Source organism: Liolophura sinensis, chromosome 4 (genome assembly GCF_032854445.1).
Source record: "Liolophura sinensis isolate JHLJ2023 chromosome 4, CUHK_Ljap_v2, whole genome shotgun sequence".
In the NCBI taxonomy this organism is placed as follows: Eukaryota; Metazoa; Mollusca; class Polyplacophora; order Chitonida; family Chitonidae; genus Liolophura; species Liolophura sinensis.
Window position 1 is genome coordinate 8,179,690 of NC_088298.1, and position 23,477 is coordinate 8,203,166.

At 41.4% G+C, this 23,477-nt stretch overlaps 2 protein-coding genes and 1 long non-coding RNA gene across 4 annotated transcripts in view; 1 reads left to right on the forward strand and 2 right to left on the reverse strand.

The window, feature by feature from the left end:
• LOC135464328 (serine-rich adhesin for platelets-like) overlaps positions 1-23,477 on the forward strand; it is a 375,213-nt gene that overhangs the window by 308,993 nt on the left and 42,743 nt on the right. The window lies entirely within an intron of this gene.
• On the reverse strand, positions 1,236-6,968 carry LOC135464652 (sn-1 acyl-lipid omega-3 desaturase (ferredoxin)-like). Its single transcript, XM_064742135.1, has 2 exons — positions 6,814-6,968; positions 1,236-2,839 (listed from the first exon to the last, which is right to left on the reverse strand). The coding sequence occupies exon 2, from the start codon at positions 2,825-2,827 to the stop codon at positions 1,814-1,816; it is 1,014 nt and encodes a 337-aa protein (XP_064598205.1). The 5' UTR covers positions 2,828-2,839; positions 6,814-6,968; the 3' UTR covers positions 1,236-1,813.
• Positions 11,105-17,970, reverse strand: LOC135464918 (uncharacterized). The gene is made up of 3 exons (XR_010443689.1): positions 17,660-17,970; positions 13,464-13,569; positions 11,105-11,668 (listed from the first exon to the last, which is right to left on the reverse strand). It is a non-coding gene; the product is annotated as an uncharacterized LOC135464918 (long non-coding RNA).

Here is a 23,477-nt window from a genome sequence, read left to right on the forward strand (position 1 = left end):
TTAATCGGTTAAATATAAACACTAAAAACACACATTTTCATAATATATTATACATGTCTAAGATCATACCTAAGGGATGTAACATCTTAACATATATATTGTTTATATAACGTACACATTTGTAAACTTTTTTACAGGAGTCGTTATTCAGTCAACTTTATAGTTGTTGTATTTTAATCTATTCCTCAGATCTTCAGTTCTAGGTTACTCTATCGTACGCTCGTAACATCAGCGTAACATCGTATACCCGTTGACGTTATAAGCGTAACTCTATCGTGGATGCCACATATGCATATTGTGGATGTTACATAAACATATATATCGTAGATGCTACATGTGCATTGCGTGGATGCTACATGTGCATTGCGTGGATGCTACATGTGCATTGCGTGGATGCTACATGTGCATTGCGTGGATGCTACATGTGCATATCGTGGTTGTTACATATGAATATCATGGATGCTACATTTCCATGGTGTGGATGCTACATATGCATAGCGTTGATACTACATATGCATACTGTGGACACTACATATGCATATCGTGGATGCTACATGTGCCTATCGTGGTGGCTACATATTCACATTGTGGATGCTACATGTACACAGTGAAGATGCTACATGTGCATAGCGTTGAAACTACATATGCATACTGTGGACACTACATATGCATATCGTGGATGCTACATGTGCCTACCGTGGTTGCTACATATGCATTTCGTGAATGCTACATGTCCATATCGTGAATGCTACATATGCATATATATCGTAGATGCTACATGATCTTTGCGTGGATGCTACATATGCATATCGTGGATGCTACATGTGCATAATGTGGATGCTTCATGTGCATATCGTGGTTGTTACATAGGGATATCGTGGATGCTACATTTGCATAGTGTTGATGCTACATATGCATACTGTGGACACTGCATATGCACATCGTGGATGCTACATTTGCATAACCATGGAGATGTAGAATAAGTCCCTGTGCTTACGCTGAATGGTGTCGGTAACAGCATTTATTTGACAAACGCGTATATATAGTATGTGATAATTTTTCGGCAATGTTATCGCTCAATAAAATGACTGCTACATACAAGCGTTTTTTTTCTTGCCATGAATGATTTACACTATTGGTAAAATATGATGATAATGATTATGATTTAAGCATGGCAAACGTTCTAATCACTCAGCAGACACTATGCCCCCTGTCCTGATTAAGTGTTAAACCATTAGGAAACGTGCATGTTTGGCAAAATGAGATACAATTCCTCATGTGATAATTAAAAAAAAGAAAAAAGAAAAAAAAAAATACAAATTGAAAACACAACACTTGTTTGGCCGTCAATAAAAACATATTTGTTTCGTAAAATACCACCAACCCATCAAAAAGGGCCCAAGTCTAAACTTTTTTATCAGGCTTTTGATTTCTTTTTTGTTTTAATTTTTGTCTCAAAGTTAATTTCTTTAAAATACCTGTCTTTATCATTAGCTAGAATGAAAAAATACCCTCAATTTTTCTGACTGGGTCCGGTTACTTCCAACAAAGAACTTTTAAGGATGGCTTTGCAACCGGAATTTACTGCATGCTTACGGCAAAACTGTTAGCACTTTTACCACACGGCTGTTTGTATGGTGCAAATCATTGCCGGAATTCTTTTACCAACAACAGACACAAAATACATACAAAAGAGCAGACGTGGGTTTGCGTCACACGTATACGTGTATATTTTCACGTAAAAATTAGGTATACCTTACCGTTTTATCAAACACAAGTTATCTGTACCAAACGATTTCCTCGTCGTCGCCTACTAGACGACTTCGTACGTACTTCCCATATAACTGAAAAAAGGACGGAAGAATCGGATCGGCATTAACTCGCACAAGATGTGGGTAACTCTTCCTGAAAGCCACAGTGGCTTCCTCCAAATAATAGTGTGGGATTTTGGAAAGAGATGATGGATCTGATGAGTGCCTACATTATGAATTATTCCATGCAACCATCCATAGTGCCGATCCACTGTGCTCAACTGCCCATGCATGTAGTTCCATTTATGACCAGATGCCCAGGCGATGTCATCATCTGCGTGTTGAAGGAATGTGATGACGAAACCCCATGAGACATAGGTGACCACCGGAATTAAATAATGTAGCACTAAAGAACCCCAGCCGTAGTGCATCGCGTACCTATATAACACCGTGGCCCAGAGAATATTGAATAGTATCGACATAGCGCTTGCCATTAGGCGTCCTGCGTACATATAGGTACGTACTAGAAGGTCATAACACAGGAGAGATCTCGGCCCAGACTCCAAGGCCAAGTACGCTTTCCAGAACAGACTGTGCGTGTTTGCTGGTTGCAAGCGAGCATTCTCCTTCCTAAGGGGGTAAAACATTTCGTCCTTGTCTATATTACAAGTGTTCTTGTGGTGGACTCGATGCGAGAACTTCCAACAGCTGTAAGGCATCAGGAGAAAGGTGTGCAAAGCAGCGCCAACAACGTCACTCAGAATACTGCTACTGGAAAACGACCCATGGCAACAGTCGTGCCCTATGATGAAAAGAGCGAGAAAAAATGTTCCCTTCATGAACATGTAGCCGGGCGCGACAGTGTACACCACGTACCATGGCAATGAAATGCTTATCAACTCGAAAATCAGGTGCAGAGAAGCTATGGCCACAAAGTCACGCGCAACATAATACATAGACGTCGACACTTTTGGCTCAAAGCAATACTTTGGTATATTTTTTTTTATGTCAACCACAGTGGGAAACGTCTCTGGTTTATTTCCACACGTAGCCTCCTTTATCTTTGACGCAGCCATGCTGTTGAAATCCTGTAAATATAAAGCAGCCCATCATATACAACATAGAGACATTCACTTATCTGACTGGTATCTTATGTATTATATCTATAAGCACGAGTATTTGGTATGACTAAACCCTGTTTTGATCCTAGGTTTCCCTCTTCGAGGCGGACGCTCTGACCGCTTGGCCTTCAAAGTGGTGTACACATTTATAAATGTATTAAGTAACTTGTGACATTCAGGTTATAGTCCACAAACTCACACCAACTACCAAACTTAAAAAGTCAAATTTCCAAACAATGGATATGTGTCAAATATTCATTTACATGTATATATTAGCAAATATTTGGGGCCTTCGTTGCTCAGTTGGTTAGCGCGCTAACGCAGCGTGATGACCAGGAGCCTCTCACCAATGCGGTTGCTGTGAGTTCAAGTCCAGTTCATGCTGGCTTCCTACTGCTGGCTGCTGACAGACCTACGTGGGAAGGTCTTTCAGCAGCCTGCGGATGGTCGTGGGTTTGCCCCGGGCTCTGCCCAGTTTCCTACCACCATAATGCTGACCGCCGTCGCATACGTGAAATATTCTTGAGTACGGCGTAAAAACCAATCAAATAAATAAATAAATTTGCAAATATTTCGAATTCAAAGCATGGCTGATGTTGCTTCCAATTGCTCGAGTCAACAGTTTAAACGGCTGAATTACTGTTAAAAGACCAGTGTACACTTCTGAAGACATATAAGGAGTCATTGTTTACCGGATATAAGGACGGGTTCGTGTTTCAAATGGCAGGAACATTATCTGCCTGAGGCCATATGGCAGTGCTACGTAAGGATAGCTCAGCTAACCTTTGAGCTATACAAATGAAATGCCAGAGCAAAGATACTGCCGTGACCAATGAAGGGTCATAATCAATACAGCACATGCGTCGCTTTCTACGTTCGCTTTACATAACGGCCACCGCTAGCAAATTTTGTACAGACATCTTGAACAACGCCAAGACCACTGCGATCAGGGTAATGAGGCAGTCTCAACCGTTGCTTCTAATAATACTTTACATACATGCATTCTCGTCATCTAAAGTATGTACAACATGACCCTAATCAAAACCTGAAATCATGTTACTCATGAATGCTGATCAAATAGGTCCGCGGGAGGACACAAGTGATGAGTCTGAGCCTAAACAAACTTACCTACGCCTCTCAGGTTCCATGGGTCAAGCTTGTCTAGTGGTGGCAGTGACGAAAGCGAGAGTAGACAGCGGCACATGCATTGTTTAGAGTATGATCAAGGATAGGCCCTATGCATCACGAGGTCACGCCATTACAAAGCATCGATCACTACCATTTATTTCTTATATTCATTGGTGCCTAACCCCATTGAATATTAGGACAGCACGTGACTAAAAATACACGCGGAGAGATTACAATAGATGACCTAGTTAGGGTTGACCTTGGCGTGACAGTATCGACCTAACTACATGCACTGCTCAGTTCCGTCAACTGCACTGCTGCAGCAAAGCGACGGAAATTCCTTAAATGGGTAGAAATGGTAAAAATCATACAAACGTCAGATGAAAATTTGACACGTTATTTGTAACTATGGTCCTCCATATTTCTTTTTCGATTTTTCTTCATACAGAAGAAGACGTTTGACAATAATGTTTGTATTGCATTGCGCAATAATGTTCTAAATAATGACGTAACCCTTGCGTAATCCATCTATTTGCGCTCTAGTTTCATATAAGAATGGTGGTCAACCAGAATTTTTAATAATACTTATACTTTTAATATATTCCTAAATATTATCACAATTCACATTTAAAGAATGTGTTTATATTTAAACAACAAATTTATATTCAATACATTTACAAGACATGCGTCACATCATTGTTTAATTAGAGCATTATTATTCAAAGATGATTTAAACCAAGCAGTGGGCCCTATTACCACCATACAAAAAATATATTGTCTAAATATGTATTTTGCCAGACAAAAAAGTCCCCTCCTACTGGTTACGCACCATAACCCATGGATCGATCAATGTGAACCAGTGCTTGTACAGCACGTATCGATCATGCAGTGAGTGAGTGAGTGCTTGGGGTTTAACGTCGTACTTAACAATTTTTCAGTCATATGACGACGAAGGAATCCTTATGCGTGCATTTAAGTGACTGCATGTTGCAGGACGGTTTTTCCCTGCTATTTTTATCTAGTGCTGCTTCACTGAGAAACCTTACCGAAGACAAGTAAGTCGCCCCGCCCGAGCCATTTTACTGAAACGAGTCAACAAGTCGTTGCGCTGAATGCTAAGCGAGGAAGTTACAACTTCCTCTTTTAAGGTTTTAGGTGTGACTCGATCCAGGATTGACCCTGGATCTACCGCTCCTGAAGCGGACTCTGAATACCGAAAAGGCATTGAAATATCTGAAAACTATGATGGGCTTTATAAGTCATATTGTATAAACCATACTGACGGTATCCAAGAACTCTGACGTCACATCAACTTCTTTTCTGATGTTCACCAGAAGGAAGAAATGTTTGGGAACATTATTTCAGTAATCTTTCTCTCCTGGGTATAAAGAGTTATTCCAACATTCATGTCGTGATTAGATTCGGAAAAAACTTCCTGTGACGTCAGAGTTCCTAAACTCTGATGGTATGGTCCATAAACCTACCTTAGAATTCAAATGTAACGCTTTTCTCAAAAATCTAAAAACTAAATGGAACTACATTTGTGCATAGTTTTAAGTGATCTATTTAAAACGTGCCTGCTTCGATTTTTAGAGGCCTTTTCCTTTAATTCATACCATATCGCTTCGTACACACTGAACGTAAATATACACTTGCTGTAATATTTTGTAATGCATAAATTATGTCTTTTCGCAATACTTTAAGGTGTAAAACATAAATTAAATAAAAAAAACACACCGCATATGACGACAATATAACAAAACATGTGCCTTCAGCTCTCAGTGACACCTGCTCAACTACACATAAGCGGGCGCTCTACCAACTGTGCTATCCGGGCAAGTTTTCAAACGGGTAATATAATAAAAATATTAAATAAACAAAAAGTATGTGTTATATAACAACATATTGTAAAAGGCATTTTATATGCATTATTGCAAACGTACACGTTTGTTCAGCCTAAGATCTGCCACACTAGATCTTACGATTTCTGGACAGTACGATTGGTTGCGATCCAGCTGAGGTACGACCAGTTGGCAATGTTTGAAACTATGGTCTAGTAACTCTGTATACATAAGTTACTTTCCTTTATGAAGATTTACCTCCCTTGGTCATATAATCGTTTAACTTCAGTGGTGGCGACCAGCTTTATACCCAATCGTACAATCAAAATGGATAAGCTATAATACATGCTATTACAAGACAAGAATCGTTTTTATTACACTCCCCGTTTGAACATATGTATGCTTTTGTTTATACGTCGCACTTTACTACCAGTTGGAAAAAAGGTAACAATTACATTAGACACGGAAAATTTTATTACATAATTCTGAGACAGTATTTCGTTACAACACACGGGCAGATTTTATTACGTTACGCAGTAATTTTATATTACATCATATGTTTCATTTCATTAAACGGTGTGTGTTACATTACTCGAGCATCATTACAAATGGCACGCGTCCAGACAAGGCCACGCATAGCAGTCGGCGACGCGCTAGAGTAGGGCGCAGCACGCTACGGATTTTACCGTTAGAATATCTCAGTCAGCCCTCTCGTTCAGGCGAAAAGTTGAATATATGCTGGGAAATAAAGAACACAGCTGTACGCCATGTACAAAGATACATGGCTCTACCTGTCTTAGCTACGTATATGGTACGCGATGATCACGGGAGGCGAAGAGACTATATTTGATATGAGGTGATTTGTGGCGAATTTACCTGAGCTGCCGATTGTAGATACGCCTGATTTGAAACCGAACGAACTACGTACCGTACACTATAACTTAAACTGTGTCACAATCGTAGTTTACTTACATGTAGGTCTACAAGCTTTGACACCAAAGCCGAGAAGCGTGAGCTCTTATCCCCAGCCAACTTTGGCCCATATAGCGGGGGTAGATGAGATCTCGGGGTCTCGTGGCAAGCAGCGGCCGGGCGGGACAGGAACAGGGACAGCCACCTGTGACACAGACTGGTTTACCTCTCTCCGAGCGTCACTGCACATTAACCCGTGATGGTAGGTAGCTAGCTGTAGTCTGCCCTAGCCGGCTTTATCGACGTGTGGTGGTGTGACTTGTGTTAGCGGTCACGTGACTCGCTTTAGTGACCGTACGATAGGCGTACAAGCATAACGTGTAGGTAAATATATTCACAATATATTAAGGTACAATGAATGCACTTATAAGTAAGCAATGTGTGCGTGTTTGGCCTACATCCTTACTTGGGACGATTATACCAGAACACACACCCCAGATTCTTGCCCCCCCCCTCCCCCCGCCTCCGAGTACAAATCTATATACCCTTCATCTTAATTACGGCCTGGCCCGAGCCGATACCCTGCTTGTCCTTCGTCAACTCTAGGTCGTATATGTCGTTTATGTGTCGTTCAAGATCGTAAATGTAATGTGCGGCTATATAGGCCTACTGCGCTCCCTTCGCCGGGTCGATTCTCATCCACCATATGTTTAGCTTAAGTAGTTCTGCTAGTTTGATTCATAGAGACAAAAAATCTCCATCAAATGTAAGCCGATGTACGTATAATTGATCCCAACAGCTTACACGTGTGACAACACTGCGCGATTTATATACATACATCTAAACCACATCTCTCGAAAGAAGGCATTTCTCTACACCTGGTGGAATTTCTACACAGTATAGATTCTAGGCCCGCCATTGGCCAAGAATTGTCACGTGTTGTCAGGTGAGATATTTGCCTCACACTGCATTCGTATGACCCCGCTAAGCGGCAACTGTGAATGAAGACATCTGCAAGGCACTATATCTTTGATATCTTAACGATATCAAAGGCACTCGCCAAAAAGTTCATTTTCCCGCATTCCAGAAAAATCGAGCCCCAAAGCGAACATATGCTTATTTAGAGGGTGTCTCAAATTCCATTAAGACGAAATCATGCAGAGAAGAACTAAAGCAGCTTGATATAGTGCCATGGCACCTGTCAAAACGATGAACTCGAAGTTGGAATTTACCTCAGTTGGACTGTTATTCTAACTGTTGTGTAAATGTTGAACAAATAGTAACTGTTACCAATATGTCCCCCAGATCATGGCTAAAGGAGAATTAGGTAACAAAAATGCAATGATTTTGTACGCAGACACAAATGACATAACTTTATAAAATCGTATTTTACTGTGTATACGTTATGCGTAAAATAACAGATTTTAGATTTTTAGAATCCCATATTCCAGGAGAGAGACGCACTGGTTGAGAAGTTTAATATTTATGTATTTATTTATTTATTTGAATGGTGTTTTACGCCGCACTCAAGAATATTTCGCGGCGGCCAGCATTATGGTGGGAGGAAACCGGACAGAGCCTGGGGGAAATCCACGACCATCTGCAGGTTGCTTGCAGACCTTCCCACGTTCAGCCGGCGAGGAAGCCAGCATAAGCTGGGCTTGAATTTACAGCGAGTGCATTGGTGGGTAGCTCCTGGGTCGTTTCGCCCTGCTGGAGTGCTAACCGCCTATATGCAGCGGGGGCCCCGATAAGTTAAAAAGTTTCCATTGAGTTGAAAACAACGGCTATACGCTGAAGTCACTAGCGCGTACGTATCTAGGTTTTTACATTGTTTTCTGTACAATAAGGCATGGATATAAACAACTATATAAACAGGATGTGCAGATGTGGTATATGCGTGGTGACGCGCTAGCTACAAAACCATGTTTGTAAAGATTTTTACCATATCATGCAGTGTGAGTCAAATACTTTATAGGTGTACAATTCAGGCATTTGAGTGATTGGTTTGACTCCGAACCGAAGAGTGACTGAGCACTAAATGAGTAATACTGCCACACAGACATTTAGGCTGTTCGTGAACTATGAATTTCTGCACTGCTATTTTACGCCCATTTAAAATATATCGGAATTTTGTCTGATTTGAATTTTATCTTGGATAGAACTGAAACCTTTTTGGTCGAAGTTACTACAACCCCATACCACCTCCCCACCCTGGAGGTTAACAAGGGAACAAAATTCTGTGACTTCACTTTCAGCAACCCACAGCTAAAACAAATGTTGGATATGCTAGGCTGATTTTGTCATATGTTGTCGAGAAAAGTGCAAGCTGCATGTGGTGGTATGGGATTTCACAACGCAAAAGTTTGGGGATATATATTTTTTGGAGGTTGAAGTTGAAAAAATTACTACATAAGTAGTATGGAAAATCAATGTCCTCAACACAGTGGTCATTATACTCCTTACAATTAACGCATGCGCCGCTCTCTGTACCTTCGCTTTACATCACTGTCACTACTGGGAAATTTTGTACAGAAATCTTCAGCAATGCCGAGTTCACTGAGGCTGCGGTGATTAGACAGGAAGTGATGCTAGAAAATATACTCACACACACACACCTACAAAAAAACCCACGGTCGTTCACTCTATCTAAAGTATGCAATTCTATTGCTAACTGCTGATTAAATCATTCCGCACGAGTACACCAACTGGTGATGCTTTGCATACTCCTTACAGCGCATGCGTCGCTCTCTACGTTCATGGATCCTTTTTCAACCCCTCCCCACTATTTTGTCAAAGCAAAAAACAGGATGACTGAAGTTTAATATATTGAAAACACCAATGACTTTAGATATTGAAAGTCTTGAGTAAGAACGGACAAAGCAGCCCTCAAATCATATTACAAATGAACAAACAGGGCTGGGATAGAAAAATAGCCATTCCATCTTGGTTAACAATGGGCAGAGTATACAAAAAGTTGATTATTTTTAAAATCAGTCAATATCAAAACCAATCAATATCGCGTGTGGCCACCCCTTGCTTCAATGCATGCAAAAACTCTCAAACGCATAGAAAAAGTCAGTCGTCTGATTATATGACGTGGGATTCATTGCTATTCATCTTGGAGAGTGAACGCCAGTGACCTAAGGCATTGATTGGCAATGACGTCACTGTCAGAAAGAGGTTCCTCAGGTGTAAGGTGCATAGGTACCCGTCTTCTCCGGGCGTAGTTACCCTAGGCCTGCCTGTTCTTGGCCTGCGCGATGTGTGCCCTGTCTGCCTGTAAATTTGCATTAAGTTTGATCCAGTTACACGAGAGCAGCCGAAGGTCCTTGTAATGTGGGCATGGGTGGCTCCCATGGATACCATGGAGTCAATCGAAGCATTACTTTGGTGGTTTTTAGTCAGTGTGCAAGTCCAGCGCACGGCGTGTAACGTTTTTATACACTTATTACATGTGCAGTTGCGGTCATCCATGGGTCACGTGATTTTCAACATTCCTCAATGTTTCAAAACAAATTCGTGTGGACGTATATGACGCTTGTCGCACATGGAAATATGCTTTGCACAATGTTTCCTACAATAATCTGATATTAATTTGCTGAAAAGGCTGGTTAAATTTAACTAACGGAGTCGTAAAATTTCTTTATTGAAATATCTTTTATTCATTGGAAATAACAGCTGTTTCAACAGTAAAACCGCGTTCAGAGTAGGAAAAACTTCTTGTGTTGTCACGAGTGTCTAATCTCTTTTGCTATATATCACCGGTATCACCTGATAGCTCAGTAGCCTAACTTTCGGCTGCCTGTACACCCCCACCCCGCCGGATGACAGCACACGAACACCGTTCACAAAACTGCCTATTACTGTTTTCTAATGTGTCAAGGAATGAACAGGATCCGAACCTATACGTGTATTTACTGTCAAAACAGGGAAATGCACACTTATAAGCGCGATCATCCGGTCTGAGGATGGCTTGTATTTCTTGATACGCGGAGACGGCTGCCATCCTTTAATATCTAAATATAAATCCTATCAATGCATATATCACCAGTCCGTAGGGTGCGACACGTGCGCATGCGCGTTTTTCATCTAATGACATCGACCTTTGCTGGGAAAATCTTCAGAAAATCTCTGACAAACTTAGAACAAGATTTGTTTTAAGCAACTTACCGCGTGACGCCATGTCTTACCGAGTGACCTCTTGATATACGTCAATCATGTTGTGAAATGACATCATCTAAATATATGTCACAACATGAATTTTCCAAACTATGGAATAGATCAAGAAAGGTAGACAACGATGTTTTTTTTAAGATTATTTTATTGATGTCTAAATACATTTGTCCCGGTGTTGTGTTTTCTTTCAAAGGGTACATGAAAAGGAACTGTAAATCGAAGGTTATTGTAAATATTTCCTCTATTAATGAAATGAAAAAGACATGCGAATACATAAAATAAAATGAAAATCAATGTTGACGCGCATTGGGTATAGGAACCTAGGCCTACATAGGCCTATATTGGCATATGCTGGCGGCTCCATTCCCTACGGCCTAATGTGTGTGAAAACGCGGCATAAACAATATATCCTATACAGGCAGTAAAGTAGCAGCCTGGCTTATTTCTAGTCTTTCGTTAATATTTAATAATTAGTAAAATAATATATGACTAGGCCTAAAAAAGAGACATGCACATGCAAGTTAAAATATTTTAATCTTGATGTTAGACCGCCGTCGTATTACTGAAATATTCTTGAGTACGGCGTAAAGCACCATTCATAAATAAATAAATAAATGCGTTGTTAGAACAGGGGAGGTAACAAATGTCCTGGGGTCCGCCTTATGAAGAAGTTGCGTCATGCACACGGCAAAGGATGATCACGGACGCCTCAGCGTTCGCAGATTCCTTGAATTTCCTGGAAAAACGAAATTCGTTTTCAAATAGACGGTATTTGAAAGTCAGGATAAAAAAAAAGTAATAAATAAATAAAAACTCCTGGAAACCCCTTGAAAATTCTGATTTTGGGTGGAATGAAATGCCTGGTCTTATAGGCCTACCATTCTTTATCAAAATGGGAGAAAATTTCCGTTAGAGATAGGATTAACCTTTCTAACAAAATAAAAACGTTTCTCAGGCGACTGGCCGTTACAGCGTTCAACACAGCCTGATTTCCGCTACCTGGCTATTCCACATCCACATGTTTCTTAGGCTCTTGACAATGCGCTTGGCCATTATGGATTGGAAAGAGATGGCTTCCATTCAATATCCTAGAGCATGCCCCAGGAAGGTAGCAGATAACACTAGCAAAATAGTTTTCAGACAGAAATCTGATATATTTTGACTGGGTGCAAACTAACAGTGGAAATATATATAGTTATATTAGTCAGTGACACGTAACAACACAACCTCTACATATGGATATGTTGGAAGTCTATATTATTATAAGGAAAAGATAGAACAATTTTTCTAATTCGTAATGGTAAAGTCCATAAGCTTGGGTTCGACGGCAAGAACACATTGCCTTGGGTGACGCAATAATTGTGCAAAAACCGGTGGCATGCTGGATATTGGGCGGAGCACAACGTGTTTTGACAGAGGGCGACACCAATTACCTAAACTGTTATCGACTTAACTGTAAACTCTTTACTGACACTGGCATATTTGAAATTGTTTACAAGTTTTAGCATGATATAACCTTCATAAATGAACGTTACTTTATCTCCTGTTGTACATGATCTAACGGCGGTGCGGACGGAGAGATGGGTGTTAGGAAATTTAAGCCACGTAGTCTATACTCGCAGAGACAGTAGTGTAAGCTGTCTTAATGCGAGGAGTTTATTCTAACCGCTTGTTGCAGCCATTGTAAACCAAATTACCCTCGACGCCCGTTGTCCAGGTAGCATTCAACTTGCTTTTGAATAATTATGACGTCACCCGGGGTATTGAGTTCTTGGTGTCGAAACTAATCTTATGGAGTTTAACATTATGAATTTAAAAAAGTATTCTGAATGCACTTTCCTGGTAATAATACGGACGTCCAACGTATCAGAGTGTAGAGTTTGGATTGTTAGGTGTCACTGGTTAAAGGGAATTTTGGTAGCGAGTATGACTGATTTTACAGACAGGTAATATAGGTGACTCTCTAAAAGAAATAGACTATGCCTGCATTGCAGTATTACCCAATCGGTGAGCCTTTACCTAAAGGTTACGCATGCGCAATTCTGGCATTTTGGTGAATGATTTGCCTCCAAGCTGAAAAGTGAAGGGGTAATTCAAGCCCACATGAGTACGTTGCACAGATTTCAAAGGTGAAGCTTGTTTAGGGCTGATGTGAAGTCATGCTAGTTACAGCGCATGCGCCACTCCCTGCGATTTTTTATGGAAAAGGTCGCTGGGTTCACAATGATGAGGCCCACCAAAGTGATTAAAAAATCGAAAAACTTCTTCAGCCTTTGATTCTAGTAATACTTTAAATACATGCAGTTTCATTATCTAAAGTATGCACACCACATTTTATTTAACCAACAGCTGAAGCAATTTTATTTATGAAAGTTTAGCAAATGATGTGAAGTGAGGGCAGTGAGCGGCGCGTGGGCTTTAAGGAGTATGAAGTGCACTGATGGGAAACTGAAAGCGGCGGCTCGTTCTTTTGCAAAAATCACGACAAAATTTTATATATTGCGGCAATGGCGCGTAATTTATGGACTTACGTGTATATGTAGTTTTCTCTAAGCAGAGAGAAAGGCCCCCGGAAATGAAATTAAAGTCGGATACGATGTATACTTAATGGATTCTGTCTGAATTCCAAGTCGGTTTCTGGAAGGAATACAACACAATGGATCACGTGTTTATATCAAGTTCTATTGCTGAGCTGTTTAGTAAGGCATTCGATACTGTTTGGAGGGACGGGCTCTGAACCATACTTGGCGTAACTGGGAAATTTTTAATTTCTTAATTAATTCTATGTTAAAAGAATGTAGAAAACATAATAAAAAAACAGATTGGAATTACTGACAATCTGAATCACCTCTCTTGTTTCGCTCTGTGTTAACGGCCTAAGTGCCTTTTTGAGGAAACAAATCTTAAGAGTCTGACCTCTATGACAGCCGAAATAAATAATAAACGTTAAAGGAGTAGATTGTCAGTATTGGTCTATTCCGACAACGTTATTCTAGCGGAGTCATGAAGTGAAATGACGGCACCCTTAAAATTGCTTGAAAGCTGCTGAGTAAATTGGACACTAATTTATTATTTGACTGGTGTTTTATGCCATACTCAAGAATATTTCACTGACGACGGTCAGCATATGGTGGGATTAAACCGGACAGATCCAGGGGGAACCCACGACCATCCGCAGGTTGCTGAAGACCTTCCCACTTACGGCTGGATAGGAAGCCAGCATGAGCTGGATTTCAACTCACAGCGACCGCATTGGTGAGAGCCTCCCGAGTCATTACGCTGCCCTAGCGCGCTAACCAACTGAGCCACGGAGGCCCCTTTGAAACTAATAAATATGGGGAAAAAAAACAGTGCCATTATGTTTTGCAAGAGAACACCAAAAATACGATTTTTTTTTTTTTTTTTTGATTGGTGTTTTACGCCGTACTCAAGAATATTTCACTTATACGACGGCGGCCAGCATTATGGTGGGTGGAAAGCAGGCACAGACCAGGGGAAACCCACGACCATCCGCAGGTTGCTGGCAGACCTTTCCACTTACGGTCGGAGAGGAAGCCAGCATGAGCTGGGCTTGAACTCACAGCGACCGCATTGGTGAGAGGCTCCCAAAAATACGAAAATGTTTTTATCTTATGAACGAAAAGCCTAGTTGTCAAGCCTAGTTTCAGGGCAACATAAACCACAAGAGTATTTATGTATGAAAAAAATGTTTAATAAGAGATGTAACAGAAAAGGTCGAACGACAGACAAAATCGAATCTGAACATATCCGGAAATCACGGCACACATCACAATCCACAAAACATAGCACACATCACAATCCAGTAAACACGACAAGCATCAGCACACAAGGCGAACAGCAGGAGCCCAGATGCAACGGCACATTACAATCCTGTAAACACGACAAGCATCCGCACACAAGGCGAACAGTAGGAGCCCAGATACAACGGCACCTTACAATCCTGTAAACACGGCAAGCATCTGCACACAAGGCGAACAGCAGGAGCCCAGATACAACGGCACATTACAATCCTGTAAACACGGCAAGCATCTGCACACAAGGCGAACAGTAGGAGCCCAGATACAACGGCACCTTACAATCCTGTAAACACAGCAAGCATCCGCACACAAGGCGAACAGCAGGAGCCCAGATACAACGGCACATTACAATCCTGTAAACACGGCAAGCATCTGCACACAAGGCGAACAGCAGGAGCCCAGATACAACGGCACATAACAATCAAGTACACAACGACAAGCATCAGCACACAAGGCAAACAGCAGGAGCCCAGATACAATGGCACATCACAATCCAGTGAACACGGCAAGCATCTGCACACAAGGCGAACAGCAGGAGCCCAAATACAACGGCACATCACAATCCTGTACACACGGCAAGCATCTGCACACAAGGCGAACAGCAGGAGCCCAGATACAACGGCACATTACAATCCTGTAAACACGGCAAGCATCTGCACACAAGGCGAACAGTAGGAGCCCAGATACAACGGCACCTTACAATCCTGTAAACACAGCAAGCATCCGCACACAAGGCGAACAGCAGGAGCCCAGATACAACGGCACATTACAATCCTGTAAACACGGCAAGCATCTGCACACAAGGCGAACAGCAGGAGCCCAGATACAACGGCACATTACAATCCTGTAAACACGGCAAGCATCTGCACACAAGGCGAACAGCAGGAGCCCAGATACAACGGCACATAACAATCAAGTACACAACGACAAGCATCAGCACACAAGGCAAACAGCAGGAGCCCAGATACAACGGCACATTACAATCCAGTACACACGGCAAGCATTTGCACACAAGGCGAACAGCAGGAGCCCAGATACAACGGCACATAACAATCCTGTAAACACGGCAAGCATCTGCACACAAGGCGAACAGCAGGAGCCCAGATACAACGGCACATTACAATCCTGTAAACACGGCAAGCATCTGCACACAAGGCGAACAGTAGGAGCCCAGATACAACGGCACCTTACAATCCTGTAAACACAGCAAGCATCCGCACACAAGGCGAACAGCAGGAGCCCAGATACAACGGCACATAACAATCAAGTACACAACGACAAGCATCAGCACACAAGGCAAACAGCAGGAGCCCAGATACAACGGCACATTACAATCCAGTACACACGGCAAGCATTTGCACACAAGGCGAACAGCAGGAGCCCAGATACAACGGCACATAACAATCCTGTAAACACGGCAAGCATCTGCACACAAGGCGAACAGCAGGAGCCCAGATACAACGGCACATTACAATCCTGTAAACACGGCAAGCATCTGCACACAAGGCGAACAGTAGGAGCCCAGATACAACGGCACCTTACAATCCTGTAAACACAGCAAGCATCCGCACACAAGGCGAACAGCAGGAGCCCAGATACAACGGCACATTACAATCCTGTAAACACGGCAAGCATCTGCACACAAGGCGAACAGCAGGAGCCCAGATACAACGGCACATAACAATCAAGTACACAACGACAAGCATCAGCACACAAGGCAAACAGCAGGAGCCCAGATACAACGGCACATAACAATCCTGTAAACACGGCAAGCATCTGCACACAAGGCGAACAGCAGGAGCCCAGATACAACGGCACATAACAATCCTGTAAACACGGCAAGCATCTGCACACAAGGCGAACAGCAGGAGCCCAGATACAACGGCACATCACAATCCTGTAAACACGGCAAGCATCTGCACACAAGGCGAACAGCAGGAGCCCAGATACAACGGCACATCACAATCTTGTAAACACGGCAAGCATCTGCACACAAGGCGAACAGCAGGAGCCCAGCTACAACGGCACATTACAATCCTGTACACACGGCAAGCATCTGCACACAAGGCGAACAGCAGGAGCCCAGATACAACGGCACATTACAATCCGGTAAACACAGCAAGCATCTGCACACAAGGCGAACAGCAGGAGCCCAGATACAATGGCACATTACAATCCTGTAAACGCGGCAAGCAGCTGCACACAAGGCGAACAGCAGGAGCCCAGATACGATGGCACATTACAATCCAGTACACATGGCAAGCACCCGCACACAAGGCGAACAGCAGGAGCCCAGATACAACGGCACATTACAATCCTGTAAACACGACAAGCAACTGCACACAGGCCGAACGACAGCAGTCTTGAAAAACTTGCACTCCATCAGGGAAAAGTGAGGCCTTAATCACGTGACTACATTGAGAGGCTGCCAAATGCGCGGTTATCTCCCTCTGCCACAAGATATTGCAACTGTATCATTAACCTTCATCCAGTAGCGTCTTTTCCTTGAAGACAAAGCGGTCATCATCATCTTTCGAAGAGAACAATTTCTTCTACCGCCTATCAAAATTAAAACCAGCCACTACAATTGTTTTTAATGTGTCCATTTTCCCCATCGAAACTTATCAACAAACATTTATAAATAACTTTTATTGCTCGGTGACTGAGTAAAATTCACCATCAGAATCAGAAATTAAACTTACTTCTAGCAATCGGCGAACGTTCGTTGGACAATTACTATTTCCACACTCACACTTGCAGTACATGTACACAAGCAATTGTACCCATCATTTGGTCGCTTTATACGGTCAACTCATAAAACATGATTCAGAATGAATAAATCGGGCACAAACACAAGGCAATGTTATTTTTACTAATAACGCAATTTTATTTAGAAATCATAATGTCACCCTGACAACAGCCAGTAATATCACAACACAAGCTGAATTCAAGATAACCTCCTTCTTTCTGCATTTGCCACTGTGAGGTGAGTAACTTCATAAATTCTCTCCAGTGTTAACTGCATGGGCCCTCATCAAGTAAAAACAACTTGTACTGCACCCATATGTCATGAAATAAAAAGGCAGAATGCAATCAAATAAACAGGCAGAATAAATACACAATGTAATGAAGTAGTATGTTTGTATGTTCATTTGGCAACCGAACCTTTCCCAGCTGAAGTCAGTCAATCGTTCGTCAAGCTGATAATTTCGTAAAACATGATTTGTCTTGTAAACAACACACAATCAGACTGTTAATTGTGGTTTTGATCGACTTCCCACAACAAAATAAAGTGGTATATGCACATTCTTTAGGCATGGAAATTCCAGTAAAATGTTTTTAATCTATTTAAGAAGGGGCTTGATAAAAGCAGAATACAACTGGATACACTAGAAATAGCTATGCGTCATGATCCAACATGTTCGAACAAACACAGTAATCACGCATGCATGTGAAAATGTGCCCCATATTATCCTCTGCAAGCATGTAGTAATGTGTGTGGAGTAGCAGCAATAATCAGATTCCCAATCTGTGCCCTGCGGCCTTAACTTGTTCCTACAATCAGCACACAAAAACCTCGCTGAAGAAATAAATTTGCTAAAGATAACATACTTAAAGCCTATCACCAACTCTCCCACATTTTTAAGGAAAGTAAATGACATTACACCGCTATTTCAGGCAACATCAACCAGTAGTACACATACTTTATCAAATTATAAACTTCAAACAACTGAAAACCACATCTCAAATGTGCAGATGGCAGCTAACTTGAACTTGAACTTGAAAACTATTAATAGTGACACATCCATGGTAAAAAAAAAATTGAAAGACAACAAAATCCCAGCACAGTTACAGAGAGTCACAAAGTTGAAAACACAAATACATCTAATACCAGGTGTAGGCCCACAACAATAGCTCAAAAACATATATGCAGTACCATCTATTCTACGACAAGTCCCTTGATACGTATTTAAAGGTTAAACCAAGATTGATTTTCAAATCTAGGGAAAACAAAATTTGCTTAAGTCTCTTGCCTAAGGGCACCAATAAGGCCATAACTAAGAAGTTTAAATGTAACAACTTCAGACTCGGTGATTCCAGTGCAACAGCAACAATAAGTAATTGCGAGCAAAGTGCTGAAATTAAGTACAGTCTTGAAAAGCTGAATGCGTACCATATTGCAAAGAACAGCGATAAACCTGAAAACGCCTCTAACACAAAGTGTACATGTACCTCTAGCACAGAATTTGACAAGGTAACTGGAAATGAAAACAACACAACCAGCAAACAGACTAAATTACATGAACGGGAAAAAAATTGTTGAAATCAAAGTACGACAAGACACGAAACATTATTTTAACAAATTTAAATTTGATGTCCAGAAACGTTACAAAATACATAGCAGTGTAACACATAAATTTCAAGGTAATAATATGACAGTTAAAGTATCTGTCACAAGCAATCCTAAATGGGGACAATCACACTGACTGGATGAATGTTACATGTAGTTACACGTACCAAACTCACATAAGCTAAACGAAAACAAAGCTGTGGTAAGTTTATATGTCCAGTGTTCTGGAAAGTCACAACAATGAAGAGTTATTACACTATTCTGGTTGTTGGCCTAATTAAGTAAATGAGAAGGTCTGTGCAAACTGCAATACTAGCCAAAGCCAACATTGGTACAGTAATAATGGTGACAATCCTACGTGTACTGCTTGTTACATGTGCTCTAAGAAATATAAAAAACCACGACCAATGACTACAACTTCTACAACAGGACGCTCATACCATGCACATTTAGGCTGTAAATGGAAAATCAAATGTGAGAATGTTTTCCAATGATCTCAATACCTGGAAAATTTATGCACAGAATGGTTAACTGTTGACAAATATCACCAAGAAGATGCTACACAACAGCGCAAAAGACTTATCTGACAGAGATAAAATTGACAGAATGCGACCAACACAAAAAGGCATCTGCAAACCAAATCAAAATGTCTTTTAACAGCAAAAAGTTCAATTCATATTGAATATACACCAAAACCGAAATATCTGCGCGAGTGTACAACAGCTGAACAAATTCAAACACACGTAAAACTTGCTGACAAACGTGCAGTACAAGGTTGCATTAAAAAAATGGAGGAACACCCTTTATAGGGTACAAACAGGGGCAAATAGGGGCAAAATAATGAGAAAATTCTGGAACAAAATTCAGACTCAGTACTACTTTCTCAGCGTGGAATAAAAACTTTGAAGCGCCACTACCATTCTGTATTGGCAAACAATGAAAATTTGACACTAGCCCGTAAGTTTTCCCAGTTTTTCATGGGCTACGATAACAAGTATGACTTAACTGTAATAAGATTTCCTGTTGGTCTTCTGACTATTTGTGATCAAAATAGCAGGGGTAAGGCCATTGTAATCGGAATGAGTATCTCGGACGAATCCCAAGTTCATGTTACTACTCTTTCTATTGTTTTCTTAAATACTCCATGTAACAATAAATCCTGTGAACACAGACAAAAATTACATCAATTTAATGACGGCCATGGTTTCTTTAAATATCGACCAAGCAGCCTGAGAGACCCCATTAAACCAAACATACAACATGACAAAGATCCCTCAATAAAAGCTGCAGTTGCATCCCTTGCATTTAACACCAGTTTATGCAATTTCCAGGCTCTTCAGACATTCAGGCGTCACATAAATGAAACATCCACATTAAAACTGTTCAGCAGACCTCTGGAGGCCGGCTTTGAAGCTGTAATGCGAGCATGGTCTCCATGTATTCGACAAGTCACTTAGCCAAAAGTACACAGATTTTGTTAACAACCACATTCCCAGCAATATACATGTAGTCTCAGAAAATGCTTAACTCGCATTCCTTTCACACTTAGAAAAAAAATTGATTTCAATCACAGTGGGAATCCAACAACAGAAAAATAGGCAATCCTTTAACTCTAACAGATAAAGTCACTGAATAGAAGTGAGGGGGATGCAAACTCAATTCACAACTAAACAATAAGGTGTCTGTGTTTTTAATGAAAATGGCTGACCAGTTCTTATACAGTGAAAGTCTACACTATTCAACCAATGAACAAAACAAAGAAAGTTATGCAAGACAGGCATCAATTCAGAAAGTTGACAAAAAAACATACTGTGCTGAATGTGGCCTTGAATTAGCTAACTCAAAACGGGTAATCACTGATAACACATGGGCTGACCATGGATGGTTTGGCATAACTTTCAATGACAAGAGCATTACACAAAGAAATCAGCAAGGCTCACAGAGATCAATACCGCAAAGCACACCAGATCCTGGACATGCTGGACATACAGTATCTTTGCCAGATGAGCACTACGATAGCTTTAGTACATATGCCTCAGATAAAATTCCTGACAAAATCATGGACGTAAAATATAACTACAAACAAAGTTCTTCACAAACTTCAGACATTTCTCAGTTGTCTGAACAAATTACATAAGGGCACAGGTATGGAAATAATGTATTTATTTATTTATTTATTTGATTGGTGTTTTATGCTGTACTCAAGAATATTTCACTTATACAACAACGGCCAGCATTATGGTGGGAGGAAACCGGGCAGAACCCAGGGCAAACCTTCCCACTTAAGGCCGGAGAGGAAGCCAGCATGAGCTGGACTTGAACTCACAGCGACCGCATTAGTGAGAGGCCTCTGGGTCATTACGCTGCGCTAGCGCGCTAACCAAGTGAGCCACGGAGGGCCCGGAAATAATGTAAGTTCAAAATGTAAACAGATGCTTTCAAAGTTAGATCACAAAACTGCAAGTGAATGGCATTCTGAACTCCTCACAAAAGCACCAGCATGTATACGCGATCAGTTAGACGCATGTGACCGTCAATACATATGCTAATGTAATTTACATATAGGCATATGTTCTTGCTACTTTTTCATATGCAGAGGTCAGCCCTAAAACTGTAAGCATCTAAATTCAGGGTTTAACCACTTTGAGAGACATTAACAATCCACAAAAACTTGCACCTTCATTCAAGCAGCTAAGTCCCACATTCAGCACATCCAACAAAGGGGTGAACAAAGCTGACAAGAGCAGCTTAGAACGTGTCCTTAAAGATCTTCAAACATCTGTCTTGTAGCACAAAACCAGACTTGAAATATTACACAACAATCAACTGAGTCTCTGCCCATTAAAAAACAAACCAGCCAGATGTCAGCCCCATAATTTAGGCCTCTTTAGGTGGATCTAGTGGGCTTGTCAAAGAAAGTGCTTATTCACTTGTCACACCTGTATCAACACATGAATAACACCCATATTATGACAGTGACCCATAAAGTTCCATTTCCTGATAGATCAACAAAGATACACGGTGGACGCAAATAAACAGATTATCCAAAAGAGGGAAAAGTTTTCAAAACAAGGTAAACTCTGCTCTAGATTCTTTAGAACTTAAAAGTTAAACAGCAGTTTGAACACGGGGAAAAAAGGACATACGCACTGATGACAGCATATCGTCATACACTGTAGGCCTATCTGTTAGAACACATTAGATGGTACATCATGTATGTCAGAGAGCCATCAATTTCAACATGTTCCACACCTGAACCCTCAACTTTGTACTGACAGTGAGCCACACATAAGAAAGATACAAAAAAAAGACCTGTTCTAGTATCACTACTAATAAATCCGGTTCATGCTAAATATATGCAGATACTGCATCCAGGACAGGTCTGAACATCCTTTCAAGTCACACTCATGCAGATATTGCATTCAGGACAAGTCTAAACATCCTTTCAAGTCACACTCATGCAGATGCTGCATTCAGGACAAGTCTAAACATCCTTTCAAGTCACACTCATGGAGATACTGCACCCAGGACAAGGCTGAACACCCTTTCAAGTCACACTCATGCAGATACTGCATCCAGGACAGGTCTGAACATCCTTTCAAGTCACACTCATGCAGACTCTGCATTCAGGAAAAGTCTGAACATCCTTTCAAGTCACACTCATGCAGATACTGCATTCAGGACAAGGCTGAACATCCTTTCCAGTCACACTCATGCATATACCGCATCCAGGACAGGTCTGAACATCCTTTCAAGTCACACTCATGCTGATACTGCATCCAGGACAAGTCTGAACATCCTTTCAAGTCACACTCACGCAGATACTGCATTCAGGACAAGTCTGAACATCCTTTCAAGTCACACTCATGCAGATACTGCATCAGGACAGGTCTGAACATCCTTGCAAGTCACACTCACGCTGACACTGCATCCAGGACAAGTCTGAACATCCTTTCAAGTCACACTCACGCATATACCGCATTCAGGACAGGTCTGAACATCCTTGCAAGTCACACTCACGCTGACACCGCATCCAGGACAGGTCTGAACATCCTTTCAAGTCACACTCACGCATATACTGCATTCAGGACAAGTCTGAACATTCTTTCAAGTCACACTCACGCAGATACTGCATCCAGGACAAGTCTGAACATCCTTTCAAGTCACACTCATGCCGATACGGCATTCAGGACAAGTTTGAACATCCTTTCAAGTCACACTCATGCAGATGCTGCATCCAGGACAAGTCTGAACATCCTTTCAAGTCACACTCATGCCGATACGGCATTCAGGACAAGTTTGAACATCCTTTCAAGTCACACTCATGCAGATGCTGCATCCAGGACAAGTCTGAACATCCTTTCAAGTCACACTCA

Coding starts and splice junctions, on each gene's coding strand:
- LOC135464652 (XM_064742135.1), bottom strand. CDS start 2,827: ATGGCTGCGTCAAAGATAAAGGAGGCTACGTGTGGAAATAAACCAGAG.